At 43.5% G+C, this 15,147-nt stretch overlaps 1 protein-coding gene across 3 annotated transcripts in view; it reads right to left on the bottom strand.

Annotated features, from left to right (window-relative positions):
• Positions 1-528: 528 nt before the first annotated feature.
• Positions 529-15,147, bottom strand: part of primpol (primase and polymerase (DNA-directed)) — a 54,321-nt gene continuing 39,702 nt past the window's right edge. For 2 of the 3 annotated variants that reach the window (XM_060916660.1, XM_060916661.1), the window contains exons 9-14: positions 12,303-12,397; positions 8,086-8,172; positions 1,837-1,945; positions 1,583-1,665; positions 1,427-1,473; positions 529-1,335 (exon numbers count right to left, since the gene is read on the bottom strand). In XM_060916660.1, the coding sequence (XP_060772643.1) occupies positions 1,066-1,335; positions 1,427-1,473; positions 1,583-1,665; positions 1,837-1,945; positions 8,086-8,172; positions 12,303-12,397 (691 nt within the window). In that variant the 3' untranslated portion in view covers positions 529-1,065. The remainder of the gene's footprint in view (positions 1,336-1,426; positions 1,474-1,582; positions 1,666-1,836; positions 1,946-8,085; positions 8,173-12,302; positions 12,398-15,147) is intronic. The other variant, XM_060916662.1, reaches the window with a different exon arrangement.

Raw genomic sequence — 15,147 nt, 5'->3', positions numbered from 1 at the left:
TATATCCAGGTTCTAGAGCAACATATGCTCCCATCCAGACGACATCTCTTTCAGGGAAGACCTTGCATTTTCCAACATGACAATGCCAAACCACATACTGCATCAATTACAGCATCATGGCTGCGTAGAAGAAGGGTCCGGGTACTGAACTGGCCAGCCTGCAGTCCAGATCTTTCACCCATAGAAAACATTTGGCGCATCATAAAACGGAAGATACGACAAAAAAGACCTAAGACGGTTGAGCAACTAGAATCCTACATTAGACAAGAATGGGTTAACATTCCTATCCCTAAACTTGAGCAACTTGTCTCCTCAGTCCCCAGACGTTTACAGACTGCTGTAAAGAGAAAAGGGGATGTCTCACAGTGGTAAACATGGCCTTGTCCCAACTTCTTTGAGATGCATTGTTGTCATGAAATTTAAAAATCACCTAATTTTTCTCTTGAAATGATACATTTTCTCAGTTTAAACATTTGATATGTCATCTATGTTCTATCCTGAATAAAATATGGAATTTTGAAACTTCCACATCATTGCATTCCGTTTTTATTTACAACTTGTACTTTGTCCCAACTTTTTTGGAAACGGGGTTGTAGAAAATTTTAAAGGGTTCACAAACTTTCAAGCACCACTGTACATAGACAAAATGACATCTTATTAAAAACACACAGAACATCAATTATACAGTAGGTTCAAATCACAGAATTAAAGATCTGCACAGAACAAACTTGGGGCCATGAAATAACAGGATTAACATCAATTATGAGTAAATAAATATATAAATAATAATAATTAAAAAAAAAAAAAGTCCCCTGCCCCCTTTTCTAAAATGCAGTTCTGACACAACATGGCAGCCATCTTGTACATCAGGAATTTCTGATGATAGACACTGCAGATGAATACACCATCAGTTACTTCCCATAATCCCAGTGGATTATAACAGGTTAATTAATTCCAACAGTCACTCTTGCACTAAAATGCTACGCCATGGAAAAAAAAAAAAGGGAAACATTTATAATGCTTATTTGTTTTCTCAATTTCTGCTGCACGGTAACAGAAAGAAACTCAGGCAAGTGTCGCCTCGCACTCGGCCAACGCCTGGATCATGAGCTCATCAGGAATCTCCTCTTTATCCTCCATGGTCCTCTCCACTTCATCCAGCGCCTCCAAGTATGAAGCATCGTCATCCCAACACTCCTGTGTATTGTCTGTCCGGGGGTGTGAAGTGGATCCGTCCGTTTCCCCGCCCTCTCCTGAAGAGTGTGTCGGAGCGCAGCTCGGACTCGGCTCGATGTTTCCCAGCTCGTCCATGAGGAACTGCTGATGGTCCTTGTCCTGGATGTTGACACACATACAGTACATTCAGATCCAACAAACACGTGGCATTTCTTTATCAACAGGCTGTGGGTAGAATCGAGTGACGGACCTCTTTCAGCATGTAGCTCATACACACTTCCTGTGGTAGTGGGTAACCTGTGCGAAATAGATGATTTTATGTTAATAAACACCAGCAGAACGGGTTTTTAAGATAAGACGACACTGGGGACAATGGTGATGCGATATAACTGACTGGTAAACTCACTCGAGGACCTGTAGTTCTGTCTCCTGCACTCAGGATCATGGCATCTCTGGTACCACACTTCTTCTTTCAGATCCACGATGATCCTTCAAAGATTTAATAACGCACAATGAGAACTGTTTCTCCCCCCCCCTCCTCCCTCTTTGGTATTATCCCAATAAACTGGCTAGCTGATCATACTGAGAATTAGCATTACACACACAATCCTGCATGTTCTACACAATGTCCTGGTGACTTATTTCATCACGATTACTCACATGATGTTGTTGCTCTTATGAAAGCGACCCACGTTAGAACACCAACGGAACTTCCCAATGTCGTAGACCAGCAGCTGCTCGGATATGAAGTACATCCAGCGCCTAATGTCTGCAATTTGACACAAACTCGAGCTCATCTTCCACAAGCTGATACTGAACTCTTCATGCAATTTCATTCATTACAGTGCAAAAGTTTTCGGCCCCCTATATATATTTTTTTTCATACAAACTTTGTTATAGATTTGTATTTGATGACTTCTACGTTATCGAGTCGGTACAAAAACATTTTAGTGTCCAAACATTTGTTCATTTTCCAGCACAAAATTAAATTAGCGGGCGGCACGGTGGTGTAGTGGTTAGCACTGTCGCCTCACAGTGAGAAGGTCCGGGTTCGAGCCCCGTGGCCGGCGAGGGCCTTTCTGTGTGGAGTTTGCATGTTCTCCCTGTGTCCGCGTGGGTTTCCTCCGGGTGCTCCGGTTTCCCCCACAGTCCAAAGACATGCAGGTTAGGTTAACTGGTGACTCTAAATTGAGCGTAGGTGTGAATGTGAGTGTGAATGGTTGTCTGTGTCTATGTGTCAGCCCTGTGATGACCTGGCGACTTGTCCAGGGTGTACCCCGCCTCTCGCCCGTAGTCAGCTGGGATAGGCTCCAGCTTGCCTGCGACCCTGTAGAACAGGATAAAGCGGCTAGAGATGAGATGAGATGAAATTAAATTAAGAAGCGAGTGAGACAAAGTGTGCAGAAGAACTGTAGCTGGTTCTGTAAGATGCTCAGTAAAACCTACAGCTCAATTCCTTATAAAACTGCACTCACTGTACCGAAGACTACTCATCTCATCTCATTATCTGTAGCCGCTTTATCCTGTTCTACAGGGTCGCGGGCAAGCTGGAGCCTATCCCAGCTGACTACGGGCGAAAGGCGGGGTACACCCTGGACAAGTCGCCAGGTCATCACAGGGCTGACACATAGACACAGACAACCATTCACACTCACATTCACACCTACGGTCAATTTAGAGTCACCAGTTAACCTAACCTGCATGTCTTTGGACTGTGGGGGAAACCGGAGCACCCGGAGGAAACCCACGCGGACACGGGGAGAACATGCAAACTCCGCACAGAAAGGCCCTCGCCGGCCACGGGGCTCGAACCCGGACCTTCTTGCTGTGAGGCGACAGCGCTAACCACTACACCATCGTGCCGCCCCGAAGACTACTATTTTGTTTTATTTTTTAAGTGAATGTAACGCCTCTAAACTCCACTTTTTTCCTTTGTACAAAGCAACAATCATTATTTTGATTGATCATGTGTTTTCGAACCATAGCTGATCCAAAAGTCCATAAATTGATGGAAGATCAGCTGATTTTCACGGAGGATCCCGAAGGGGTGCGTGATGTCATACGTGTAACAATCCGGGAATCAGTTTCGTCCCAGTACGCAGCAGTGGTTAGGCCAGTCTTGATATGGAATCAGGTTTCGGAGAGAATTCTGATAGTGATTGGGATTCTTATACGTCAGATAAAAGGGCAGATGATTATCAAGGATATTCCGGAGTCAGTGGTTATCTTTTCGAGCCCCCAAGACGAGAAACTGCCAGTTCACGACAATCTTCCTCTGTAGCGCAAGTGAGATGGAGAGCTGTGTGTATATATATATATATATATATATATATATATATATATATATAGAGAGAGAGAGAGAGAGAGACGTGCAGAACGCAGTGGTTACCTTTCATCATGTTTTCCTGAACAAAACTAAAAACAAATTGAGTCTTGCAGTATTGCAATCTGAGAGCATTTAACACGTCTCAGTTAATAATTAATGATGGATTACGCACGCACATTTTTTATGCCTCCGCCACCTTAAGGTGCAGGAGGCATTATGTTTTCGGGTTGTCCGTCCGTCCCGAAACCTTGTGAACGCTATATCTCAAAGGCTAATGAAAGGAATTTCACCAAACATTCAGCTTTGGGACAAACATGAACTGATTAGATTTTGAGGTCAAAAGGTCACAGGTCAAGGTCACTGTGAGGTCAAATGTCCATCCAAAAACCTTCTGAACGCCATATCTCCAAGGCAAATGAAAGGAATTTCACCAAACTTTCACCATCTGTGCACTTTGGGACAAACATGAACTGATTAGATTTTGAGGTGAAAAGGTCACAGGTCAAGATTACTGTGAGGTCAAATGTCCATCCCCAAATCACAACTTAATAAGGCGTGTAGTCTATCAGGCGGAGGCATCCCCATTGACGCCGTTGGCGTCGAGTTCTATCTAGTTCCTTCCTGTTCTTCTTCTTCTTTTGGCTGCTCCCAATTAGGGGTCGCCACAGTGGATCTTTCTTCTCCATTGCTCCCTGTCTTCCGCATCCTTCTCTACCACACCTGCCACTTTCATGTCCTCTCTCACCACATCCATGTATCTCCTCTTCGGCCTTCCTTGTTTTCGTTTGCCTGGCAGCTCCATCCTCAACATTCTCCTTCCAACATGCTCTGCATCTCTTCTCAGGATGTGCCCGTACCATCTCAGTCTCATCTCTCTTAGCTTAATTCCCAAGCTCTCCACATGCGCTGTCCCTCTGATGTGCTCGTTCCTTATCCTGTCCAACCTCCCATCGCAAACCTTAACATCCTCAACTCCGCCACCTCCAACTTTGCCTCCTGCCTCTTCGTTAAGGGTACGGTCTCCAATCCATACATCACAGCTGGTCTCACTACTGTCTTATACAGCTTACCTTTCACTTTTGCTGGGACTTTCCTATCATAAATGACTCCCGAAATCCTTCTCTAACTACTCCACCCTGCCTGCACTCTCTTTCTCACCTCACTATCGCAGCCCCCATTTTCCTGCACAGTTGACCCCGGGTACTTGAATTCACCAACTTTCTTTACGTCTCCTCCTTGTGCATTTTTCTTCCTGTTAAAGTGCAGATATGATGAGATCGGATGTCGCGAGCGTGTAAACGTTGCTCATAATCCTGCGTCTGGTGCACTCTGTGTGTGATAATAAGGGAATCGACGAACTGTCAGATCAAATGTCATTTATTAAATCAAAATCAATGGGTTTCTTTTCGCTCCAGTGGTCGTTCTGGTGATGAACACTTGATGAATCAGATTTATTATTAATAGGCGACATGAAATCGGCCCTCTTCGTTTGCACAAACTTCACCCACTGTCACTTTAGATTTGTTTTTTCTTGGAAATTCGTGAACTGAATGTCCTGTTGTATGTGAATTTGAACATCCAAACACAACGCAGGTTCTGTCCTTGGTCCCCTTCTTTTTATATTATATATTTCTCCGATAGGCCAGATTATTCCTAACCATGGCCTTAACTTTCATTGTTATGCTGATGACATTCAAATCTACATCACTATCACCCCTTCCATAGCCTCTGTTCAGCTGCTAGGGACTTGCATCACTGACCTTAGGCAATGGTTGCATCAGAACTGCCTTAAACTTAAGGCTAGCAAAACGGAGGTTCTATTAGTAGGTACCAAAAGACAGGTTCTGAACTCCTCCAGTTTTACTATTGATGTTGATGGCGTGTCTATTAGTCCTTCCCAAGTTATAAAAAACCTTGGAGTTCTCTTTGACTCCACCCTTACGTTTGAACCCCACCTTAAACTAATTACTAAGAATGCTTTCTTTCTCCTCCGCAATATTGCACGTCTCTGCCCTTTTCTCTTGGAAACTGATGCCAAAATGGTGGTCAATGCGTTTATTTTTTTCTCATCTTGACTACTGCAATTGTCTCTTTCATGGTCTCCCTGCCACATTGCTCAATCGCCTGCAGTACATCCAAAACTCAGCAGCAAGAGTCCTCACACTCACCAAGCGCACTGCTCACATCACTCCTGTTTTACAGCAACTGCACCGGTTGCCAGTTATTTCTCGGATCAAATAAAAAAATCTTGTTCTTAACCTATAAAGCTCTTCATGGTTTCACCCCTTCCTATCTCTGTGAGCTCATTCATTTGTACCGCCCCCCCCGCTCCCTCAGATCTTCTGTCTGTGGACTTCTGACTGGTCCACATTTTAAACTGGCACCTATGGGTGGCAGATCTTTCAGTGTTGCTGCTCCGAAACTTTGGAACTCGTTACCACAATCGCTTCGTGACTGTTCCACTCTCTCTTCCTTCAAAGCTAACTTGAAAACTTTTTACCTCACACTACTCTTCCTAGTAGTGTGAGGTCTTCCTAGTGTGGCTTTTTTTTTTTGGTAACGCCCGTGTAAAAGCATCCTTGGGTTTGTGAAAGGTGCTATACAAATTGAACTTATTATTATTCACATCGGGGCGGCACGGTGGTGTAGTGGTTAGCACTGTCGCCTCACAGCAAAAAGGTCCAGGTTCGAGCCCCGTGGCCGGCAAGGGCCTTTCTGTGTGGAGTTTGCATGTTCTCCCCGTGGGTTTCCTCCGGGTGCTCCGGTTTCCCCCACAGTCCAAAGACATGCAGGTTAGGTTAACTGGTGACTCTAAATTGAGCGTAGGTGTGAATGTGAGTGTGAATGGTTGTCTGTGTCTATGTGTCAGCCCTGTGATGACCTGGCGACTTGTCCAGGGTGTACCCCGCCTTTCGCCCGTAGTCAGCTGGGATAGGCTCCAGCTTGCCTGCGACCCTGTAGAACAGGATAAAGCGGCTAGAGAGAATGAGATGAAATGAGATTATTCACATCGTTATTCTTGCAAGATTCCAAGAACATCCAATCTTGGGGAGTAAACAAGCACGGAGGAGTCAGATGAACGGAAATGACCCAGATAACCGGGGGTTCCACATGTGACGTCGTGCGAGATTAGCCCTGAGGCAAGGCTGCCTTCTTCCGGGATCGAGACGCTGCGATTTATCGATAGTTTTGTGCTTGATAATAAAATAAATAATCAGGGCTTTGAACCAGAATTTTTTTCCTTTTGGTTCGTTCCGAACAGAAACGGAATTTTAACGTTTCCGGTTTTGGGTTCCACCATTAAATAGACGTTCCCGAACCGGTTAGAAGAAAAAAATTTCGTTCCCGGAACGGTTAATTACGTTCCCTGTCAGCTGTTTAACAAATGGCTATAAAATTATGTCTCTGTCTCATCCAGCTTAAGCCAAATGTAGGCTAATTCTATTACAACCTTCATTAAATAAGACAAGAAATAATTCAAAACAATTATTTCAAATGTTGGCGATTTGGATTCTCAGTATGTCTTCCCATCTACACAAACAGAAAAAGTGCCAAAAAATGAAAGATAATTCGTTTAGTGTGTTACCAAAGGCTAGTCAGGCCCTATGCATTGATAGGCTAACAGAGGTTAACGTCATTTAATGTTCGCGAGCCTCTCATTAACGTGGACAAATATATTGATATCGTGTTTGAAATTGACGTTTTCGAATAACGATAGACTGCAATATTTACCTCTTATTTAAGATGTGGAGACGTGATAGTAGTCCACCCTCCCGCTCTCTCCATTCAGTCAGCGAACGTCACACAGGAAGTGAACCCCAGCGGGTCATAGAAACTTGCGCAGGAGAAGAATGACTTTTATTTGTAGGCTACGGAAACTTTGAGGAACGAAATAAAACCCGGTATTAACCGGTTACCATTATTTTTAATAAGCGCTTCTGTTCCGGAACATAAAAAAATAATAAAGTTTCTGGTTTCGTTTCTGTTCCATGTGAAATAGAAAAAGTTCCCGGTTTTCGTTTTCGTTCCTTGAACCGGTTCAAAGCCCTGTAAATAATTAATATTATTTCAACTCTGCTTTATTAATTCAATTTGGTCGTTACTAATGATGTATATTCATTTTAAAGCATTACAAAAAGGCATTGCATACGCTTTAAATCAAAGGGTCGTCTCACACCAAATATTAAATTTTGTTTCAATTATTATGGCTTACCGCTGACCGTATTTTTTAAGGCTGAAACATTTCATTTCAGTATTTTTAAGCCGACAGCATTTTTTTTTTACGTGTCTAAGACTTCTGCACAGTACTTTGCGTGCATGAATATAACATTTCAATTGCAAGTGTATTTTCTTTCGTGTGATATATATTTATACGTATTCTGTATATACTCTGCAGCGTATTCTATCACAGTTTATTATATTTATTACATTCTATCTTACTCTCTGCCCTCTCTTTACTACTTACAGAGCATTTCACTGCATGTCATGCTCGGTATGATTGTGTATGTAACAAAAAAAAAAAAAAAAAAAATTGACTCGGAACTAGAAGCGCTATTCACGTAATACTTTCTGTTCATGCTTACTTCCTTGAACGCCATCCCTATGCACCAGCTTCAGTACAAAGTCGTCCAGTTCCTTGTACGGCGAGGCCTGATGTTCACCTGCAAGCTCTGAGAATAAATCGGAGATAAATAACCGCCTGCTTTCTCAATCCTCATGTTAAATATCGGTTCACCACAGTGCTTCTGAATTCTTGATTCTGACTGGTCAGAAGGCGATTCCTTTTCTAACAGTAGTTCCAGATGCAAAGCAAATCACAGGTTTGTATTAATGCCTTCGTTCTAATGGGTCATTCCGTGTGAAATCATCCGGTGCCTCCCAGGTCACCGACTCGGATTCTCATGATTTTTTTTTTTTTGCAAAGAAAAAAATAAGCTCAGTAATCTGTCTTTCAAAGTTGATCCATTATTTTGGGGTGCCAAATATTCTCGTCTCGTCTCGTCTTCTTCCGCTTATCCAGGACCGGGTCGCGGAGGCAGCAGTCTAAGCATGGAAGCCCAAACTTCCCTTTCCCCAGACACCTCGGCCAGCTCCTCGGGAAGAACACCGAGGCGTTCCCAGGCCAGCCGAGAGACATAGTCCCTCCAGCGTGTCCTGGGTCTTCCCCGGGGCCTCCTCCCGGGGGGACATGCCTGGAACACCTCCCCAGGGAGGCGTCCAGGAGGCATCCGAAAAAGATGCCCGAGCCACCTCAGCTGGTTCCTCTCGATGTGGAGGAGCAGCGGCTCTACTCCGAGCTCCTCCCGAGTGACTGTGCTTCTCACCCTATCTCTAAGGGAGCGCCCAGCCACCCTGCGAAGGAAACTCATTTCAGCCGCTTGTATCCGCGATCTTGTTCTTTCTGTCATTACCCAAAGCTCATGACCATAGGTGAGAGTCGGAACGTAGATCGACCGGTAAATTGAGAGCTTCGCCTTTTGGCTCAGCTCCTTCTTCACCACGACGGACCGGTAAAGCGACCGCATCACTGCGGAGGCTGCACCGATCCGCCTGTCGATCTCACGCTCCATCCTTCCCTCACTCGTGAACAAGATCCCGAGATACTTAAACTCCTCCACTTGAGGCAGGACTTCTCCACCAACCTGGAGAGGGCAAGCCACCCTTTTCCGGTCGAGAACCATGGCCTCGGACTTGGAGGTGCTGATTCTCATCCCAGCCGCTTCACACTCGACTGCAAACCGCCCCAGTGCATGCTGAAGGTCCTGGTTTGAAGAAGCCAACAGGACAACATCATCCGCAAAAAGCAGAGATGAAATCCTGTGGTTCCCAAACAGGATTCCTTCCGGCCCCTGGCTGCGCCTAGAAATTCTGTCCATAAAAATTATGAACAGAACCGGTGACAAAGGGCAGCCCTGACGGAGTCCAACATGCACTGGGAACAGGTCTGACTTACTGCCGGCAATGCGAACCAGACTCCTGCTCCGTTCGTACAGGGACCGGACAGCCCTTAGCAAAGAGCCCCGAACCCCATACTCCCGAAGCACCCCCCACAGAATACCACGGGGGACACGGTCGAATGCCTTCTCCAGATCCACAAAGCACATGTGGACTGGTTGGGCAAACTCCCATGAACCCTCGAGCACCCTATGAAGGGTATAGAGCTGGTCCAGTGTTCCGCGACCAGGACGAAAACCGCATTGTCACGGTCCTGGATTTTTTCTCCATAGGGGTTGTGCCAAATATTGTAAATACCAAATTTGAGCTTTATGCTTCCATTCAGAGCTGATATATTGCTTTCTGAACATGCAAATACAGGTTCAAAATTGGTTCGCACCATGTTACGGTACCCTACTTTGCAAATTTTATTCACTATGAAGGCATTTGAGCTAGATAAAAAAAAATTGACAAAGTTGGCATATCAATATGCTCTCCACAGAAAAAAAATTATGAAGTGGCTGAGCACTAGAAGTCTGCGCAGGACAGAATTTTCAGTCCTGCTCCTGCATTGTGCAGTCCCGCTCCCGCAAAGAATTATGATTTTCAGTCCCGCTCCCACCCGCGCCCGCCATATTTTGTCCCGCTCCCGCCCGCAAATCCCGCATGATGCAGACGTTCGCATTATTTCTCACGAAAGTTCTTGTCATTGGCTTGGGGAATTAAACATGCTGAGCTTAGCTGAGCTCTCCACTGACCGATCCTTCATTTATTGTAAGTTTATTGTTTAGACTCTGACATTCTGCTGACACATTCCAAGTTGAGCGCTGCATGCGCTCATGATTGACAGCTCTCGCTTTGATTGACAGCTCTCGCTTTGCGCACTCCCACTTCCGAGTCTGTGGCGTTATGATTCCAACCGTGATTTCATTCTCCTCTCATATGAAGTGCTGCGCAACCACAACCAGCTCCTCAGATTATACACTGTCTATTTCTCACTTTAAATTGAACAATCTGTGCGATACACAGTCCTTTTTAATACTAGTTAATAATTTTTTAATACTTAGGACTAATACTCTTTACTTTTTAACAGTAAATGTACCTCTTTTTAAAGCAGCACTTGCTTCTGAAGCACTGTGAGCTTCACTAGAGGAGCTCTGCTCTTCTGCCATGATCGGAGATCTCAAACACGGAAGAGCGGAAAGGAATCGGAGACGTACGCGAGATTAGACCACATCCGCAAATTTAGGCATCTTAAAATGTTATTAATGCCAAATAAAATATCCAGCACAAATTATATATGATAGACATAAATTAATAATTTATAAATTTTATTTTAAACACGTTTTTAGTTAGCGGGACTGCAGCTTATCACCTCTCCCGCCCGCAATGTGCACTCCCCCTCCCGCCCGCAATGAGCTTTCAAAATTTGTCCCGCGCCGCACTGCTTTGCGTCGGGTCCCGCGGGACTCCCGCGGGAGTGCAGGGCTCTACTGAGCACTTGCCCACATGGTCAAATCATAAAGAGACTGGAGGCCTATTCTTGACATTCTACGATCAAGTTCGATTTTCAAGACTCAATAATTCAAAAACCCTTCAAGTTATGACCACAATGTTTTACACACATATAACTAGTACCCCAGATATGTGTATTCTACAATATGAAGATTATCCATTGAATCCCTTCTTTAGTACAGCTCTTTGAAATTTTGTAAATTTTTTGCGAGAATGGACAAACTGCCATTTTTGTGATGCTACAGAATGAAAAATTAGCTCTGTATCCCATTTTTGAAATTTACTGCTGTATCTGGGGTGCCCAAATAGGGTGTATTCCAAATTTGAGCTTTATATCTGCATTTTTAGCTGAGATAATGCCTTTTAAAAATGAAAAAAAGCTCAAAATGCGTTTGCAAGTGAAAAATAGGACTGTGATTAAAAAAATTATATCTAAAAAACTACTTGGAATTAAGCAGAAATATTTTGCATGTGTTCATCAGACATATGTGGGTACTTGTAAAAAAAAAAAAAAAATCATGAGAATCCAAGTTGGTGACCCGGGAAGATTTTGGAAAATCTGATTTCACACGGAATGACCCTAATACGTTATTGTTTCTATGGACCCTTTTCACGTGACGTCACGACAAACGCGGCCGCCATTTTGGACATGTACTACCAGTAGTTTACCACAGCCAGCATTGAGGAACGGCAGCAAAGAAAGTGTTTATTTTCAGCAAGACTTCCATCATGCCACTATGTTGTTGTGCACCTGGATGTAGTAACCATCAACAAACAAGGCAAGGATCATTTTATCGGATCCCGGTAGATGCTGACCGACGGAGAAGATGGATAGCGGCATACCAACGCTTGTGTAGTGACCACTTTGTTGGAGGTAAGACGAATAAAATTAGCCAGAAAAGGCATTACATTGCTGTTAACATTCCATTCTAGTTTACTGTAATTATGATCTGGCAGCTATTTACACCGGATCCAGTGTAAATAGCCGCCGGAGCCAACGTCCGAGGTTCCGGAGCGCGCGCGCTCGCGGCCCGGCCGGCGGCCGCGGAGCCGGCGCGCGCGCGCTCGCGGCCCGGCCGGATGTTGGCTCTGGCAGCTATTTACACTGGATCCGGTGTAAATAGCTGCCAGATCATAATTACAGTAAACTAGTAAATACAGTTTTCTGCATCTCGCTCCTTTTTCTTTTATATTTGTCGCCTTCCTTGCATTCAAACCGATTTGAGCCGAAGTCCACTACATGTCCAAAATGGCGGTTGCATTTACGAAGGTCACGTGACTGAAAAGGGTCCATAGGAAGGACTTGCCCCAATAGGCAGAATGAATGAGCAGTACTTGAAGGATGCACTACCTGAGCTGTGTGGGCCACTGTGTTGAGCTGAACACCGAGCTTCGTTTGAAGTCCTTTCCGGAGCCTCATACGTCAGAATCCGCTGAGACGTGAATCTGGGTAGAAATGGCCACATTGGTTTGTGTGTGATAAAAAATGTGCTTAATAAGATCAAAATATATATATCATCTACAGTACTGTGCAAAAGTCTTAGGCACACTATTTTTTTTCATAAATTTCTACATTATCGAGTCGGTACAAAAACATGTTCGAGTCCAAACGTTCGTTCATTTTCCAGCACAAAATTAAATGTTACGGAAAAAAAAATTTGTATCGGAGCAGCATATTCCATAACAACTCACTTTTCAGATTAAAAAGAAAACATAATGAAGGCTGCTGGGTTTTGGTGCAAAATGAAGAAGCGAGTGTGACAGTCACAGTGATTCATTTTGCTCCTAATGACTATGAGTCAAACTGACTCACCACATATTAAATCAGTGAGTCAAAAATTTCCAAAGTGAGTCAAAATTACAATACACACTTTGAAAACAAAAAACACAATAGTTATCACTGTTCACACTTAAATCATTTAATTCCAACATGTGAACAATTGTGTGAGCTATTCATCTAAGCAAACAATAACAATTTTCAGAATAAAAAAAAGAAAAAAGTATGGAAATTTAGATCGATCTTTTATTACCGCAAAGAAATGCTTTGGCAAACATAAATTTTATCGATTAGTACGAGAGAGCTATTTTCACTTGCTTCAAATCGAGGCTGGAAAGGATTTGCATATGCCGAAGCTTTCCAGCCAATGAAATTGCCGACACGTTGCTGACGGAATTAAACGAAGCTAAATATAGGCCCGCCAAGTAAAAAAGACTATAGTAGTCGATAAATGAAGCATTATAACAACAGTTCAGTCATGTTGAACGAGAAAAATATAGCGTCGTTAGGACCTTGCCACTCGGAACAACCTCGAGCTACATCCCTTCGCTCTATATCCTGAATGAAGAGAAGTAACTCGAGGATGTTCCGAGTGCGACCTTGCGTCAAAAATACGCACCACAAGCAAAACATCTGCGTCATTTATTTTAAAATTGCGTAAAATACGCATGACGCAGGGCAAAATGAATCACTGCAGTCAAAGTGTCCGGAAGAACTGCGGCTGGTTCTGTAAGACGCTCAGTAAAACCTACAGCTCATTTCCTTATCAAACTGCACACACTGGACCTGAGACGGCTATTTTTTTTTTTTTGAAAGAAAGGTTCATCGAACACCTAATATTGACTTTGTTTCATTTATTATGGCTTACTGCTTGCAGTATTTTTTTTTTTAATGTTGAAACATTTCATTTCATTACTTTTAAGCCATTTTTGGTCGACAGCATTTCTTTACATGTGCCTAAGACTTTTACACAATGCTGTATATGTATATTTACATTAATTTCTCAATAAAAAGTCGATATCCACGAGTTGTCTTGGTAAACTGAAACACTAAGCTTTGTGCGAGATAAATCATTTTCTGTGAGTGGAATCAAATCCAAGGCATTAATCGTTGACAGTGTTCAAATGCCTGGAAGCAAGGAATCGACTCCTTGTCCGGCACCTCTACCGTGAACTAAAAGCAGGACGGTGACTTGATAACTTGAAACGTTATACATTTGTGGACATTAAGAAAATTAAATAATGTAGCATTTACAGTGCCTTGAAAAAGTATTCATACCCCTTGAACTTTTTCACATTTTTCCACCTTACAACCACGAACTTAGAAGTTTTTTATTGAGATTTTATGTGATAGACCAACACAGAGTAGCACATAATTGTGAAGTGAAACGAAAATGAGAAATGGTCTTCAAAATTTTAAACAAATAAAAAGCTGAAAAAAATGTAATGTGCATTAGTATTCAGCCCCCCCTGCGTCAATACTTTGTCGAGCCACCTTTTGCTGCAATTACAGCTGCAAGTCTTTTGTAGTATGTCTCGACCAGCTTTGCACATCTAGACACTGAAATTTTTGCCCATTCTTCTTTGCAAAATAGCTCAAGCTCAGCCAGATTGGATGGAGAGCGTCTGTGAACAGCAATTTTCAAGTCTTGCCACAGATGCTCAATGGGATTTAGGTCTGGACTTTGACTGGGCCATTCTAACACATGAATATTCTTTGATCTAAACCATTCCATTGTAGCTCTGGCTGTATGTTTAGGGTCATTGTCTTGCTGGAAGGTGAATCTCCTTCCCAGTCTCAAGTCTTTTGCAACCTCCAACAGGATTTCTTCCAGGATTGCCCTGTATTTAGCTCCATCCATCTTCCCATCAACTCTGACCAGCTTCCCTGTCCCTGCTGAAGAAAAGCATCCCCATAGCATGATGCTGCCACCACCATGTTTCACAGTGGGGATGGTGTGTGCAGGGTGATGAGCAGTGTTAGTTTTCCGCCACACACAGCGCTTTGCATTTAGGCCAAAAAGTTCAACTTTGGTCTCATCTGACCAAAGCACCTTCTTCCACATGTTTGCTGTGTCCCCTACATGGCTTCTTATGCCTGTCTTTCAACAATGGCTTTCTTCTTGCCACTCTTCCAAAAAAGGCCAGATTTGTGGAGTGTACGACTTATAGTTGTCCTGTGCACAGATTCTCCCACCTGAGCTGTGGATTTCTGCAGCTCCTCCAGAGTGATCATGGGCCTCTTGGCTGCTTCTCTGACCAGTGCTCTCCTTGCTCGCTCTGTCAGTTTAGGTGGACGGCCATGTCTTGGTAGGTTTGCAGTTGTGCCATACTTTTTCCATTTTTGAATGATGGACTGAACAGTGCTTCTTGAGATGTTCAGAGCTTGGGATATTTTTTTATAACCTAACCCTGCTTTA

Source organism: Neoarius graeffei, chromosome 3 (assembly GCF_027579695.1).
Source record: "Neoarius graeffei isolate fNeoGra1 chromosome 3, fNeoGra1.pri, whole genome shotgun sequence".
NCBI lineage: Eukaryota > Metazoa > Chordata > Actinopteri > Siluriformes > Ariidae > Neoarius > Neoarius graeffei.
The sequence above is the reverse complement of the archived record's forward strand: the minus strand, read 5'-3'. Positions and strand labels throughout refer to the sequence as shown.